At 41.8% G+C, this 17,122-nt stretch overlaps 1 protein-coding gene across 1 annotated transcript in view; it reads right to left on the bottom strand.

Annotated features, from left to right (window-relative positions):
• The window catches only part of NPC1 (NPC intracellular cholesterol transporter 1), a 57,055-nt gene that overhangs the window by 25,956 nt on the left and 13,977 nt on the right, over positions 1–17,122 (bottom strand). Inside the window, exons 4-8 of the mRNA XM_074384230.1 lie at positions 13,803–13,978; positions 5,737–5,904; positions 4,604–4,853; positions 2,094–2,167; positions 1,201–1,591 (exon numbers count right to left, since the gene is read on the bottom strand). Coding sequence (XP_074240331.1) covers positions 1,201–1,591; positions 2,094–2,167; positions 4,604–4,853; positions 5,737–5,904; positions 13,803–13,978 — 1,059 coding nt within the window. The remainder of the gene's footprint in view (positions 1–1,200; positions 1,592–2,093; positions 2,168–4,603; positions 4,854–5,736; positions 5,905–13,802; positions 13,979–17,122) is intronic.

Below are 17,122 nucleotides of genomic sequence, written 5' to 3'. Positions count from 1 at the left end.
CAAACCCAGAAACACATCACGTTTCTCTCAGATCTTGACTAACCAGTATTGCCCTGAAGGGTCAGAAGACAAAGAGTATTTGGGGAAAATACTTCCTAGGATGAGGGAGAGAGTTAAGGTGCAATACAATAAGAAAACTGGTCAGGCCACAGGCTCACTCTTACAGCAAACTGGTTAGAGGCGTCCGCAGAGGTGGGAGGGAACACCATGACCAGAACAGATGTCAGCATAGGACACACAACCATCTCCCCTCCACCCTTCTCCAGCAGTGGCCACCAAGCCAGAGAGGAGACGGGAGGGGGACTCCTGGTCTCCCTGACCTTCCAGTCAATAATAATACAAAACCTCCTGCCTTGCTCTGCGCTACAGCCATTTACATATGTCCCCTATTTCCTAACAGAGAAGATGATCTTGGAGGTAAAGGACTATGCTGTTCACCTTCAGCAACAAGCTGGAAAAAGCAACAGACAGTCACTGGGTAGAGAAAAGATTCTATTCAAGTCTTAGGACCATTTTAATGCTTTTCAAGATTTCAGATTTTCTTGTAGACATGAGCAACGTTTAAAGGAAAAACCATGTGACTGTGCATTCATTAAAAAAGGAGTATAGTTTATGCACAGGTACAGTTTTCCAAGGCAAGTGTAACAGGGACAACGGGAAGGTTTACATGCCTTTCTAGGAACAAGGGGATGGATCTCGCCCCAAATGCACCTCTCCCCAAAAACAGGCTGGGTGCCCATGTTTAGGCAGTAGTAAGTTCATTACTACAGGATGGATCAGGCATGGTGATCTGGCAGCTTCTTCCTCAGCCCCCAGGACAACAGTAAGGCTTCGTGCCTTTAGGTCCTTCACATTACTTTCAGCTACCAACACAAAACATTCACAGATTCCTAAGCTGACTTCCTCATAAATACATCCTGCCTCAACAGAGAAATGCTACTGAAGTCTTCTTTCTCTGCTCATCTCAATTTCAAGAAAAAGGAAAGATCTACTATCTGAAGTTAAATACAAAAGTGAACAACAGCAAACTTTTCATTAAGTTCAACATCATTCACTTTTTTGAAACCTAAATTAAAAGCACTTTTGTCATTATACCCTAAGATTTTCAAGATATACCATGACATTCAGCCCCAAATCCCCATCCAGCAGTAGTCAACATGTAAAAGCCAGTAAACCAGAAGGTCCTCTGGAGTGACTTACTTCTTTAAACAGCACATTACCTGGTGCAATATCTGTATGTCAAGTGGAGGTCCAAAGGGTACATCGGCTCCCGAAGGGTACGGCTGATAAGTGTGTTTGTCAGTGAGGGGGGCCTGGATGATGAGCTGCTCTGTCCGGAAGAAAGGTCCAAAGTGCTGGTCAAAGTATGCTTTTTCGAGGCGAGCCTGGCTGCTGGGGGCTGACCAGAGGTCAATCGGATTGGTTGTGACCCGGACAAACACCAGGCCTGAAGAACACACAGCAATGAAGACCAGCGAGAAGAAAATGACGCAGCCAGGGTTTTGGACGCAAAAAGACCCCCAGCGTGTGAACAGCCGCCTCAAGCAGCCCTCAAATGCTGCACTGACCGGGTCGCAGCAGGACACCTCTCCTGGAAGAGTAGGGGAGGAAGGGAGGGTGGAGGTTAAGAGCCAAGTCGTCCCTGAAAGTCGGAATAGGGAAAGCATTAGCTGCTATCTCGTGGCAGGAATCAAGCCCACCTTGGGACACACATGGGACCCCTGCCCTCAGCTATCTATCTGCTCAGCAAAGCCACCCTTGTTGGCTGCCCTCAATGAGAGGTGGTCCCACCCCACAGAGGAGACGACGACACATGAGCCTCTGAAGAGTGAGGTTCAACTCTGCCCTGCTACTCCTGTTCTTGGTCTGCTGCTTTTGCGCCTCCCAGTTATGATTAATTACTTGGTTCTGCTGTGCCACCCTGACTAGATGGTTGGGCCACAAAGGCAAAAACCATGTCTGCCTTGATCGCAGCCATGTCCTAGGCACTGGCACACCACCTCACTCGCTACCTCAACTCTGCTGAGGAAGCGAATGCTCTCATGATAGACTGCATCATCTGAACCCTTTTATTCACAGACAAATATGCCTACCTTTGTCACTCGCGTTAACAGAAAAAGCTATATTGCTATCAATGGGAGTGTACTCGGAGACAAAGTATCGCTTTCTGAAAAATAGAAGGAAGAAAATGGTATTAGTGGACTTCATCACAATGAAGTGTTTAGGGGACATTCCTGTAATCCCACGAAATGCTTTCTTCCTCCTCCTGGCCGCCTCCTCCCTAATTACTGCCTTCTTTCCCCTAAGTTCCCTTGCATTGGGTCCCTCTGCTCACCAGTCTCAGGAGAAAATTTAAGAATATATTAAAAGAACAATTAATAAAGGATAATTTCACCTTGTGGTCCTTGTTTTATTTAAAACTTTTAGGCTCTTTAAAAACATGATACTCTCCCAGTAGCAATGAGCACACCTGGATCTTTGTTTCTATACATCACTCTCCAGTAAAAGGAACCAGGGCTCCTTGTAGGGCAGGGACAGGGAAAATATAAGATAAAGCTAGGGATGGGAGGAATATGCCAGAAGAATACAGGAGGCCAGGCATGGTGCTCATGCCTGTAATCCCAGCATTCGGGAGGCTGAAGCGGGCAGATAACCTGAGGTCGAGTTCGAGGCCAACCTGACCAACATGGAGAAACCCTGTCTCTACTAAAAACACAAAAGTAGCAGGGCGTGGTGGCACATGCCTGTAATCCCAGCTACTTGGGAGGCTGAGGCATGAGAATTGCTTGAACCTGGGAGGCAGAGGTTGCAGAGATCATGCCATTGCACTCCAGCCTGGGCAACAACAGTGAAACTCTGTCCCCAAAAAACAGGAGCCAGCCAGGAGGCACTCCCAATGGCCCAAACTGGAAAACTTTGAGTAACAAGATAAATGACAGTGTTGGATAAAACCCACAGAATTAAAAGTCCATGATGTACGTAACTGAGCAAATAAATAAATGAGGGACAATGGATAGCTTTCTGTATAGAAGTCTAGCTAGTCAATGCAGAAGAAAACAGAAAAATCACTATTAGGCAAACAACTGAGTTGTAACTGTTGCAGACAAGACCCAACAATGACTGCTAAAATCAGAGGGTGACAGTTTGAGGAAGAATAAAGTATTAGCATAGTCTCAAAGCATCTTCCTCCAAGATATTTATCAATTACAAAAGGAAAAGCAGTAACTTTACAATGAAGAAATCCAGCAGACATCACCTTAAGCAAGTGATCAAGGTTAACATCACCAGGAAAGAGATGCATCAACATCAGGGACCCCTGCCATGATGCACTGAGAAAGACAGGACATGACTTCTGTGACGTACTTGTCAGAAACGCCGCACTTCAATCTCATAAAGCCAAATGGAAGAACATGCTACAAAATACCTGACCAGTATCATCAAGAGTATCAAGGCCAGAAAAGGAAAACTGAGGAACTATCTGTCACAGATTGGAGGGGACTCATAAAACACAAAAATGTAATATGGGAACCCTGAAACAGGAAAGGGCATTAGAGGAAAAGCTGGTGAAATCTGATTAAGATATGTGGTTTAGCTAATAATATACCAATGGCATATTCATGGTTTTGATCATTGTACTGTGAGTTATGCAAGTTGTATCATCAAGGGAAAATGAGTAAAGGATATACATAAATTCTATCATTTTTGCAACTTTTTGGTTAAGTCTAAAATTATTTCCAAAATAAAAAGCAAAAAAAAAAGCACTGTCCTAAATTAAGATGCAAATGTCTAAAAGTAATGCATTTAATTAGATTTTAATCAGTTGGGCTCATTTGACTCTGACTTTTTTTTTTTTTTGAGACAGAGTTTTGCTCTTATGCCTGGGCTAGAGTGCAATGGCACAATCTCAGCTCACTGCAATGCAACCTTTGCCTCCCAGGTAGCTGGGATAACAGTTGTCCACAACTACACCAGGCTAATTTTTTGTATTTTTTAGTAGAGATGGGGTTTTACTATGTTGGCCAAGATGATCTTGAACTCCTGACCTTGTGATCCACCCACCTCGACTTCCCAAAGTGCTGGGAGGCTGAGGCGGGCAGATTACCTGAGGTCAGGAGTTCTCAACCAGGAGTTCTCAACCAACACGGTGAAACCCTGTCTCTAGTAAAAATACAAAAATTAGCCAGGCATGGTGGTGAGTGCCTGTAATCCCAGCTACTGGGGAGGCTGAGGTAGGAGAATCGCTTGAACTTGGGAGGCAGAGGTTGCAGTGAGCTGAGATCGCACCACTGCACTCCAGCCTGGGCAACAAGAGTGAAATTCGGTCTCAAAAAAACAACAAAAAAAGAATGAATGGCTAATGCACAGTGCTTTTAAATCACACATCATTTTGAATAAACCAGTACGATTCACTTCAAATGTTTAAGTGTTAAACAGGACTTTGATGGTTTAATATAATAGCTATAGGACACAACAAGCCATGTAATGGTATTCATGCAGGTATTTGGTTCTTGTTTTAAGTAACCAAGGTCTGCCAAGTGACAGCTGAAAGTACCAGTAGGCAATTTTGCTTTTCTTGCCCTGGATGACAAACAAAACTGCTTACCTGTAGCACCACACTGCAAAAAATGCTCCAAAAAACACAAGTAAAAACGCCATGTAGGTGATCCACATGATGACATACATGGCGTCCAAGCCGAGGATCATCCAGGGAGTGGGAGGGGGTGGGGGCTGAGGCTTGGGGCCACAGACAATAGAGCAGTCCTGGCAGCTACATGGCGCTGTAGCCTCATCCACAGACTCGTCACAGCCTTTGGTGGCATTATTCATGGGCTCCATCCCATGTACTGGAAAATCTACAGGAAGAAATTGTGTTGAGTACAAATCTCAAAAACATCAAAAATTTTGTATTATATTTAAAAACCCAAAGAAAAGCCCACTGAAATAGATACAACAACTGAAAGAAGAAAAAGAATTGGAGGTTTTAGTTTAATCAAATTATGTTTTGCTGCTTTGTCCTGCGGCATTTTAAGTTACCTCAATAAACTTGTGCATAGTGGTTCATCCCTGATACAGCAATCCTCCAAGTATACCACATACCAAGGTAACCCTTCGTTCATGTCCAATCTCCATTCTGAGGAGCTGGGCTGATACTATAGCGAGCTCTAGAAAAGCTGCCCCCCTCCCCGCTTTTAACTGCTTACTCTTTCAATTACAACAGCAATGCCTGAAGGCAATTCATTTCCTCCTCCATTCCCACTTCCAGCACCCCCTAACTTAGCCAGAGCAGGGTAAATGTACCAGTTACCTCTCTTACTGGGAGAAACTCTAAAAACTAGTTTCCTGAATGTGTTTATCTTCCTATTGTAGATTATGATTCCTCAACTGAGATTCATTCATTTATTTATGGAGAGATAGGACTTTGCCCTCACCAAGGCTGGAGTACAAAGGCATGATCATAACTCACTGCAGCTTTGTACTCCTGGACCCAAGCAATCCTCCTGCCTCAGCCTCCCAAGTAGCTGGGACTACAGGTGTATGCCACCACATCTGGTTAATGTTTAATTATTTTGCAGAGATGGGGCCTCACTACATTGCCCAGGCTGGTCTGGAACTCCTGGACTTAAGCAATTCTCTTGCCTCAGCCTCCCCAAGCACTGGTCAGCCACTGCACCCAGCCAGTTCCTTGGCTTTAAAACAGTATCATAAACACATCAAATCTGGAATCTTTATCCCTACCTGAAAACACGGGAGTGATAGTAAAAGGTGCCTGCCCGTTGTCCTTATTGAACATGTATTCAATCCAGTTGGTGGCATTACAGGCATCAACATCCTTCCCACACAGAAGTCCCAGGGCCTTGTCATTACTTGAGGGGGCCTCCACATCCCGGCAGGCATTATACATTGCTAGAAGAGGAATCCCAAAGGAAAAAAGAGACAAGATGCTTGCTGTAATTCACAAGGCAAGATCTTACAAAACGCCTCCTGAATGGAAACACGAACTCCATATGCACCATGCTGGAATGCTGGACAGCAAACACTAAGGGCAGGAACAGAGATTCCCTTTACATTGGCTTATCACCCTACAAATAATATGGAGGCCCAATTACGAGTAACTTAAAAAAAAACAGGGAAGAGAAAGGCACATATTATCACACAGTTCTCACAACAGCGTCGAGAAGTCATATCCCCACTGTACAGAAGAGCATATTAAGGCCCAGGAAGATGAAGCTAAGAGCCATAATATTTCTTCAGTTGACAAAGCTGGTTCCAGAAAACCTCTGCCGCAGGAAGCTACACAGCCAGAGAATTATGGAGCTTACTTGGAAAACTGGTTTTAGGGTTATCTTTTTGTGTTTTATTTTATTACAAATGAAGACAACATACTACATAAGGATAGCATCAGTGTTTTACACCTAAGAAAATAGCTGGACCGGGCGCGGTGGCTTAAGCCTGTAATCCCAGCACTTTGGGAGGCCGAGGCAGGTGGATCACGAGGTCGAGAGATCGAGACCATCCTGGTCAACATAGTGAAACCCCGTCTCTACTAAAAATACAAAAAAAAAAAAAAAAAAAACTAGCTGGGCATGGTGGCGCGTGCCTGTAATCCCAGCTACTTAGGAGGCTGAGGCAGGAGAATTGCCTGAGCCCAGGAGGCGGAGGTTGCAGTGAGCCGAGATCGCGCCATTGCACTCCAGCCTGGGTAACAAGAACGAAACTCCGTCTCAAAAAAAAAAAAAGAAAATAGCTGGAATGGGTCCTGTACCGTCAGTTCTCATTTACTGGTCCTTGCTTGCTAGAAACTTCCCAGGATCTTCTTTCCATAATCTTCAAGAAGATGCTAACACATTCATTTTGTTCTACCCTCGTTCTGGAAAGATAGGTTAGCTGGAGTGACAGTCATCTCCCTTAGAATTCTCAACAGATTATTCCATTGCCTTCTGGGCTCTATCACGGCTGGTAAAAAAGTCTCCAATAACATTATCTTAAGGAGATTTGTGTCTTGTCTCTATTTGCTTTTAAGATATTTGTCTTTGGGCTGGGGGCGGTCACTCACAACTATAATCCCAGTACTTTGGGAGGCTCTAGTGGGTGGACTGCTTGAGTTTAGGAGGTCCAAACCAGCCTGGGCAACATGGCAAAACCCCATCTCTAAAATTAAAAAATAAATAAATAAATAAAATAAAATTAGCTAGGTGTGGTAGTGCATGCCTGCAGTCCCAACTACATAGGAGGCTGAGACAGAATTGCTTGAGCCTGGGAGGCAGAGGTTGAAGTGAGCCAAGATTGCACCACTGCACTCCAGCCTGGGCGACTAAGACCCTATCTAAAAAATTAAAAAAAAAAATAAAAAAAGACAAACTAGTTTTAAAAAGAAAAATACATTTGTCTTTGGAGTTTTACAGTTTTTATTTTTTTCTTCTTTTTTGAGATGGAGTCTCACTCTGTTGCCCAGGCTGGAGTACAGTGGCTCTATCTTGCCTCACAGCAACCTCCGCCTCCCGGGTTCAAGAGATTTTCCCACCTCAGCCTCCTGAGTAGCTGGGATTACAGGTGTGCACCACCACAACCACCTAATTTTTGTATTTTCAATAGTAATGGAGTTTTATCATGTTGGCCAGGCAGGTCTCCTGACCTCAGGTGATCTGCCTGTCTCAACCTCCCAAAGTGCTGGGATTACAGGCCTAAGCCCTGTGCCTGGCCTGGAGTTTTACAGTTTTTCTAAGCTATACTGAGGTATAGATGTTTGGCTTTTTAAAAAACAGCTTCATTGAGGTATAATTCACATACTGTACAATTTACCCCCTTAAACTACATAATTTAATAGAGTTTGGCATAATCACAGGTATATGCAACCATCACCAGTCAATTTTAGTACATTTTCATCACCTCCAATGAAATCTTGTACTCTAGCTATGCTCACCTACCTCCCCATCTGCCTAAGCAACCACTGATCTGTCTCTATTTGACTATTTCAGATATTTCACATAAATCCAATCATATAATATGCAGTATCTCATGACCGGCTTCTTTCATTTAGCATAATGTTGTCAAGGTTCATGCATATTGTGGCATGTGTCAATACTTCATTCCTTTTTATGGCCAAACATTTCACTGTACAGATATACGTTTTGTTTATCCATGTATCAGCTGAGTTGTTTCCACATTTTGGCTATTATCAGTAATGCTGCTATAAGCATTTGTATGTAAGTTTTTGTGTTGGCCTATGTTATCATTCGTCTTGTGGGTGGAATTGATGGGTCATATGGTAGTTCTACGTTTGTTTCAGGAACTGCCAGACTGTTTTCCAGAGTGGTATACCACTTTACATCACCACCAGCAATGCTTTTTCTTTTTGAGATGGGATCTCATTCTGTCACCCAGACTGCAGTGCAGTGGCATGATCTCGGCTCACTGCAACCTCTGCTTCTCAGGCTCAAGTGATCCTCCCACCTCAGCCTCTCAAGTCGCTGGGACTACAGATATGCACCACCATATCCAGCTAACTTTTTTGTAAAGATGGGGTTTCACCATGTTGCCCAGGCTCCTCTTGAACTCCTGAGCTAAGGTGATCCACCTGCCTTGGCCTCCCGAAATGCTGGTATTACAGGTGTGAGCCACTGTGCCCAGCCGATGTTTTTGGTTTGGGGATTTCTTTATAATAAAGGTTCCTATTTCTTCACAGCCCTGTCAACACTTCTTGTTATCTGACTTTCATTCTAGCCATCCTGGTGGGTGTGAAGTGGTCTCTCACTGTGGTTATGATTTGCATTTCCCTGACGACTCATAATGTTGAACATCTCTCATGTGCTTGTTGGCTATCTGAATATCTTCCTTGGAGAAATGTCTACTCTATTCAGATCTTCTGCCATTTTAAATTGGGTTATTTATCTATCTAACATTGAGTAGTAGGATTTCTTTTTGTTTTTTTTCCGAAGGCAGAGTCTAGCTCTGTTGCCCAGGCTGGAGTGCAGTGGCACGATCTCGGCTCACTGCAACCTCCATCTCCCAGGTTCAAGCAATTCTCCTGCCTCAGCCTCCCGAGTAGCTGGGATTACAGGCACCCACCATCACACCTGGCTAATTTTTGTATTTTAGTAGAGACAAGGTTTCACTATGTTGGCCAGGCTGTTCTCGAACTCCTGACCTCAGGTGATCTGCCCACCTCAGCCTCCCAAAGTGCTGGGATTACAGACATGAACCACTGTGCCCGGCCAAGAGTTCTCTATGTAGTCTAGATACAAGTCCCTTATCAAATATACAATTTGCAAATATTTTATTTTCCTTTTGAGATAGGGTCTCACTCTGTCACCCAGGTTGGAGTGCAGTTTACTCGGTGCAGCCTCCCTGGGCTCAAGCAATCCTCCTGCCTCAGATGCCTATGAAACTGGGACCACTGGTACAGGCTGCCATGCCTGGGTAATTTTCTTTTTTTTTGAGATGGAGTTTTGCTATCGTCGCCCTATGCTGGAATGCAATGGATTGATCCTGGCTTACCGCAACCTCCGCCTCCCAGGTTCAAGCCATTTTCCTGCCTCAGCCTCCCGAATAACTGGAATTACAGGCACAAGCCACCACTCCTGGCTAATTTTTTGTATTTTTAGTAGAGATGGGGTTTCTCTATGTTGGTCAGGCTGGTCTTCAACTCCTGATCTCAAGTGATCCACCTGCCTTGGCCTCCCAAAGTGTTAGGATTACAGGCGTGAGCCACCACGCCTGGCCCATGCCTAATTTGTGTGTGTGTGTGTGTGTGTGTGTGTGTGTGTGTGTGTACACAGGGTCTCACTTTGTCATCCAGGCTGGTCTTGAATTCCTGGGCTCAAGCAATCCTCCTGCCTCAGCCTCCCAAACTGCTGTGATAACAGGTGTGAGTCACTGGGCCTGGCCTTCTTGTCTTTTCTTGATGGTGTCCTCTGAAATACAAACTTTTTTATTTTAATGAAGCCCAATTAATTTTTTGTTGTTGCTCATGTTTTTTGTTTCATATTTAAGAATCAAGTGCCAAATATGAGGCCATGCAAATTTAATCCCTATGTTTTATTGTGTTTTATAGTTTTAGCTCCTACATTTAGGTCTTTGATTCATTTTGAGTTAATTTCCTTAATATATGGTGTGAGGTAGGGTCCAATTTCATTTTTTTTTTTTGCATGCGTATATCCAGTTACTGCAGCACCGTTTGATAAAGACTATTCTTTTCTCATTGAATGGCCCTGGCACCCTTGTCAAAAATCAGTTGACCACAGATACATTATTTATTCTCAGTTATATGCGATTGATCTATATGTCTATCTTTATTTCAGTACCACACTGTCTTGATTTCCATTGCTTAAGTTTAACTGAGAAGTGTGAGTCTTCCTACTTTGTTCTTTTTTTCAGGGTTGTTTTACGATGAGTCCCTCAAACTTCCATGTGAATTTCAGAGTCAATTTCTATAAGGAAGTCATTTGGGATTACAACAGAGATTGCCCTAAATCTATAAAACAACTTGGAGAATACTGACATCTAAACAATATTAAGTCTTCTGATCCATAAACATCAAATGTCTTTCCATTTATTTAGATCCTCATTAATTTCTCTGAATAATGTTCTTTAAAGTGTTTTACACTTCTGTAATAGCTACTCCTAAGTATTTTCCATACTATAGTATTTTCACTTTGAGATTGTCCATTGAAAGTGTATAGAAATACAACCGATTTTTGTATAATGAATTTTCTCTAAGTCTGAAGATTCATCCCTTATCCATTATGGAAAATACTTATTATCCCTTTGATTATTATTCTCTCCCCAATTCTCTGGAACTTCTCATGTTATCCCATATGTCATTTCTTTAATGATTTATAGATCTTTATATCTCTATGCTGTTTTCTGGGTAATTCCCTAATATCTTCCAGCTTACCATTTGGTTTTCAGGTTTTATTAGATATTTCAAGCATACAAAACTATGGAGTATAATACAATTCTCATTTCCTCATTACCCAGTTAATTATCAGTCTTAACATTTCACATTTGCTTCAACATTAACAAATAATGGACTTGGCCAGGTGCAGTGACTCACACCTGTAATCCCAGCACTTTGGGAGGCTGAGGTGGGAGGATCACTTGAGGTCAGGAGTTTGAGACCAGCCTGGGCAACAAAGCAAGAGGCTATCTCTACAAAAAAAAAAAAATTTTTGTATGTGTGGATGTAGTAGTTGGAGCCTGTGGTTCCAACTACTCAGGAGGCTGAGGCAGGAGGAATGCCTAAACCTAGGAGGTTGAGGCTGCAGTGAGCTATGAATGCATCACTATACTCCAGTCTGGGTGACAAAACAAAACCTTGACTCTATTTTATAATAATGCACTATTCAGAACAATTGGCTATGGCATAATAAAAATAAATCCATCAATAAAAATAATGCAGTATAGGCCAGGTGTGGTGGCTCACACCTAGAATCCCAACACTTAGGAAGGCCAAGGCAGGAGGATCACTTATGGCCTGGAGTTCAAGACCAGCCTCACCCACACAGTGACACCCATCTCTTCCAAAATATAAAGACTTAAACACACACACACTCTATAGATTCAGTTGAAACTCACCAATGAGCCCTTCCTGCCAGCAGTCAGTCCCTTCCCTAAGGTAAACACAATCCTGAATTTGATGTTAATCTCCTTCCCATGCATTTTTTCTGTACCTGTATGTTTTGTAAGTATGTAGCACTTTTGTTTTAAAATGTCATACATTATAGTATCATATAGAGTATTTTCAACACCTAAAAATCTGTGCTCTGTTCATGCCTTCCTCCCTATGCTAACCCATAGCAACCACTAGCTTTTTATTATCTTCACGGTTTTGCCTTTTCTATATTGTTATATAGTGGAATCATATAGTAAGTAGCCTTTTCAGATTGGATTTCCTTAGTAATAGGATTTAAGGTTCGTCCATGTATTTTCACGGCTTGATAGCACTTTTTCGCACTGAATAATATTCATTTCGCACTGAATAACATTCATTGTGTGAAATATTCACCTGAGGGAAATCTTGGTGGCTTCCAAATGTTGGCATTTATGAACAAAGCTGCTATAAATATCCATGTGCAGGTTTTGGGGTAGACACATTTTTAACTCATTTGGGCAAATACCAAGAAGTATGATTACTTTGGTAAGAAACTGCTAAATTATCTTCCAAGGTGGCTGTACCATTTTGTATTCCCACCATCAATGAATGAGAGTTCATTGCCAGCACTGGTGTTGCAGGTGTTTTGCATTTTGGCCACCGTTAAGATGTGTAGTGGTACTCATTGTTTTAACTTGTAATTCTCTAATGACATAATGTTGAGCATCACTCTCCATGTACTTATTTATCACCTGTATGCCTTCTTTGGTGAGGTTTCTGTTCAGGTTGTTTTGTCCATTTTTCAAACGGGCTGTTTGCTCTCTCACTGTTGAGTTTTTAGAGTTATTTGTGTATTTTGAGTAACAGTGCTTACTAAGATATGTCTTTTGCAAATACTTTCTCCCCATCTATGTCATGTCTTCTCCTTCTTTTGAGGTCTTCAGTTTTTCATAGTCCAATAATGTTACAGTGGATGTTATTACATGGGTCTTATATGGGTCTCCCGGTTTACATGCATTTACAGTTTCTCTAAGGCAGGCATCTATAAGTGAAATTTCTGAGAGGAAGGTTATCTTCAACTTTACTACACATTGCAAAACTGTTTATCATATGGTTTTCAAACAATTGCACCAAATTATGGTTACAACTGGTGGAGTGTATTAGTATTCCTATTACTTCACATTTTCACCAATAGTTGGAATTGACCAACTTTTTAATTTGTGCCAAGCTGATGAGGTGTAACATGGTAGTTTACTGTTTTAATCTGCATTTTGCTGACTGCTCTAGACAGTTGTTTATATTCATAAATATTTCCCTTATGGTTTCTGCTTTTCCTCTCCTGTCTAGAAATCTTTATTAAGGACTTTATCTTAATAAAGGACTTCAAGTCCTTTATCTTAAAGTCAAAGATATTCTATATTTACTTTTAAAAATTTCCAATTGGGATTTTTAATCTATACAATTTATTTATTATATATAAAAATTAAAATTAGATAATCTATTTTTTCATCCCATTTATCAACTAGCCCACCTTTTCACTCAATGATTTGTTATGACACACGTGTTACACAACCACTTTCCATATATGCAGGCTTCTGTTCCTGGACAAAATGATCTCTCTCCATTGAGTCAGGCCGCTTTCTTTGTTCCATCTTTTGGATTCCTAAGTGCCTTATGTTTTACTGCTTTGTGAATGAGACCTTTTTTCTATTGAATTTTTTGTTACCTTTTTAACTTTGTCATTATAATTAAATGTTGTATGTTGGTCACTGCTGGGGGGTCATTTCTGCTGTTTGTTAGACCTGCTGACTTTCCTTTATGGTGATCTGATTCTTCAGTCATGATCTCTTCTCTGGCAACTATTAATAGTTCTATTTCCTCAGTCTTGCAGTAATTTATGACATTACACAACTCATGTCTGCTAGAATCAAAGATCCAGTGGTTACTGAAGTGTATGGATGCACACTTGCACATACTAAAATTTTCCATGTGGAAAGTTAAAGTTAGGGGAGTTAAAGCAAATGCTTTAAGGAGATTGTTATATTGGGTGTAGTTCAAGTCCTAGGATACAAGCAAAGCAATCACTCTTATTTCCTGGCCAATGGAACTGAAAATTGTGATCTTCCAGAGTTGACAGGGTAACTAAAAGGAACAATTTGCTCTGCTGTCCTGATGCCAGCTTTAAAAGAGGAATAATTGAAAGTTTACTTACCGTTGGCAAAACTCTGTCCAACATAGTACTGTAACTCTTTCACATTTGTTTTCGTCTGGTTTGTAACAGGATCAACATAATCTTCAGTTGCTGTAACATTCAAAAACTGACTCTGTCGAGGGCTACATGTCAGCTCACAAAATAGGTTCAGTAGGTTATAAAAACAGGATGGACATCTAAAGGAAAAGTAAATTAGATTCTGCATGATTTCACACACAATAGGGCCAGTGAAACAATTTTAAATAGACAAAGAATATTTTAAACTTATTGTAAGGTGACAAATTACCAAGAGAACATATTAAAAATCAGCAATTCTAAACTTAAAACCTCATGTTAAAATAAAGGCACACCTTTAAAAAATGCCCTAATTACTTACTGTATTTATTATGTCCAATTATAATTTCAGAAAGGGAAAGATGCTTCTCTGAATTCTGCACTTTATAATTTAGAGACATACATTCTCTGACCTAGAGTAAAGGCACTTTGGAGTATCATGGAGACAATTATTATTATTACTATTTTTGAGACAGGGTCTCACTTTGTCGCCCAGGCTGAGTGCAGTGGCATGATCACAGCTCACTGCAATTTCGAACTCCCAGGCTCAAGTAATCCTCCCACCTCAGCCTCCCAAGTAGCTAGAACTACTGGCACACACCACCACACCTGGCTAATTAAAAAAAATTTTTTTTTTTTGTAGAGACAGGATGGTCTCAAACTCCTAAACTCAAGCAACCCTCCTGCATTGGCCTCCAGAGTGCTGGACATGAGCCACTGCACCAGTTGACAGTTTTGATTAAGAAGAAAATAAAATAAAATAATGAGCATCATCATGAGTATCTTCATCTTATAACTGATTGAAAGGTTTTCTTCCAAGTCCCAGAAAATCCCTAGACCCTCCTGAAACACAAGAAGAAATCCCTATGTTTTGTAAAGACAGAGAACAGCAAAGGTCTTCTCTGGTTGCATGTACTTCAGGAGCATACAAATTTCACAAGAACCATAAGCTGTCTGCTATCCTTCAGGTTCAAAGTTTAAGCTCCTAATGTTGACTTGTTACATAGCAAAAGAACTCTCTTTTCCCTTTGGTCCACTGTTACTTGCAAAAGCTATTGTTTCATTAGACTTGCATTCTTGCAACAGAACCAATCAAGATTTCTTTATACTCTGAACCAGTCCCAGTGACTAAGTAAAACAAAGAATGAAAAAAGTGTGTCCCAGCCTTCAATAGCCTCTGTTCTAGTGAAGGAGATAGAGAAACACAGACTCTCTTTCTTTCAGGAGCCCCACTGCTTTACTGAAACCAAGCCAGAAACTACAATTACATTATTCTAATAGGAATCACTCTTGGGATGCACAGTTTTCAAACTTTTTCCATGTTACTACATTTAATGCCCACAGTCACTATTTTGACAGCTGCATATTTTTCCAAACATCCGGTTGTTTATCCTATTTGCTTTTATAAATCAAGCTTTGGTGTCTCTGATAACATGGAGAAAGGTTGGCTATCTTTTTATGTTTATGTCCACAATGTCTCACCTAGAGTGGATACTAAATAAATGTGTTTTGACTGAGTGTATGAGGCTCCAATTTGGCTCCATCAATGTCCACAAGCCTTTCATAGGATGTGCTGGCCCAATTAGAGTCTCAACTTTTGTTGTCCTGAAAAAACAATTTAGTGGTGGTTTTCTATTTCTTATTGTCAACTTCTGTTAAGAAGCAGAATTTCTTCACTGGCCACCGTGTGCCCTATCACCACCTGCAGTGATACCTGCACAGAGCAGCATTTTCCCTTTTTAATATTTGCTTCCCAAACATCTTTACCAGAGTGCTTTAGTCTGAAAAATTTAGAAAGATATCACAATCTGCTGTTTTAAAGACCATCACCAGCTTGTTCTTTTGCATATTTGAGAATTGCTGGGTAGGCCTGGAGAAGAACATCTACTACTAAGCCCCTTTTCACTGCTCAGGGTCACAGCCAACAGATCAGACAGAAAACTAAGTCTGATAAAACCAGCCAGCTACACCAGAACAACCTTGTTAACAGTTCCCCAAGGCCAGCTCTACTGAGGGCCTGACTCTAGCATGTCCCTTCACCAGAGGGAGACAAGAATGATGTGTAAAGCAGGGGATGGGGGGAGAGGAAGGACTGCATGATAAGAGTCTCAGGCCAGGCACCTGAGCAGGACCACTAAGAACCTCTCTTCCAAACAGTGCACAGTTCAAGTCTGAAAGGAGCCTGGCCACAGTGCAGACACCCTGCAGGGTAAGGACATCTAAGAGGAAATCAAGCATCAACTCTGAATGCAACTGGGAAGTGAACTAAGTCTGATAATTACTGTTTTTCTCTTTATTTCTGACAAATTTTAAGAGTATGTTCTTAAAATAAAACAAAAACAGACTTAAAAAAAAAGTAGCTGGGCACTGTGGTTCATACCTATAATCTGGGAGGCTAAGGTGGGAGAATCATTTGAGGCCAGGAGTTCGAGACCAGCCTGGTCAACACAGTGAGACCCCCATTTCTAGAAAAAGAATACAAATTAGGCTGGGTGCAGTGGCTCATGCCTGTAATCCCAGCACTTTGGGAGGCAGAGGCAGAGAACTGCTTGAACCTGGGAGGTGGAGGTTGCAGTGAACCAAGATTGTGCCATTGCACTCAGCCTGGGTGACAGAGTGAGACTCTATCTCAAAAAAACCAAACAAACTGACCGAAAAAAAAAACAAAAAAAAACTGGCTGGGCACTGTGGTTCACACCTATAATCCCAGCACTCTGGGAGTCTAAGGTGGGAGGATAATTTAAGACCAGGAGTTCAAGACTGGCCTGGCCAACATAGAGACCCCCATCTCTAGAAAAAGAGTAAAAATTAGGCTGGGTGCAGTGGCTAATGCACCGAGCACTGTAATCCCAGCACTTTGGGAGCCTGAGGTGGGCAGATCACTTGACGTCAGGGATTCGAGACCAGCCTGGCCAACATGGTGAAACCCTGCCTCTACTAAAAATACAAAACTTAGCTGGGCATGGTGGCGTGTGCTTGCAATCCCAGCTACTCGGGAGGCTGAGGCAGGAGAATCACTTGAACCCAAGAGGAAGTTGCAGTGAGCAGAGATGACACCACTGCACTCTAGCCTGGGTGACTGAGCAAGACTCTGTCTCCAAAAAAAAAAAAAAAAAAAAAAAATTGACAAAGAAAAATAAATAAAATTAGCTGGACATGGTAGTGCATGCCTATAGTCCTAGCTGCTCAGGAGGCTAAGATAGAACAATCACTGGAGCCTAGGAGGCTTAAGCTGCAGTAAGCTATGATCATCACCACTGCAACTC

This window comes from Saimiri boliviensis, chromosome 13 (assembly GCF_048565385.1).
Source record: "Saimiri boliviensis isolate mSaiBol1 chromosome 13, mSaiBol1.pri, whole genome shotgun sequence".
NCBI classification, from domain to species: Eukaryota; Metazoa; Chordata; class Mammalia; order Primates; family Cebidae; genus Saimiri; species Saimiri boliviensis.
The sequence above is the reverse complement of the archived record's forward strand: the minus strand, read 5'-3'. Positions and strand labels throughout refer to the sequence as shown.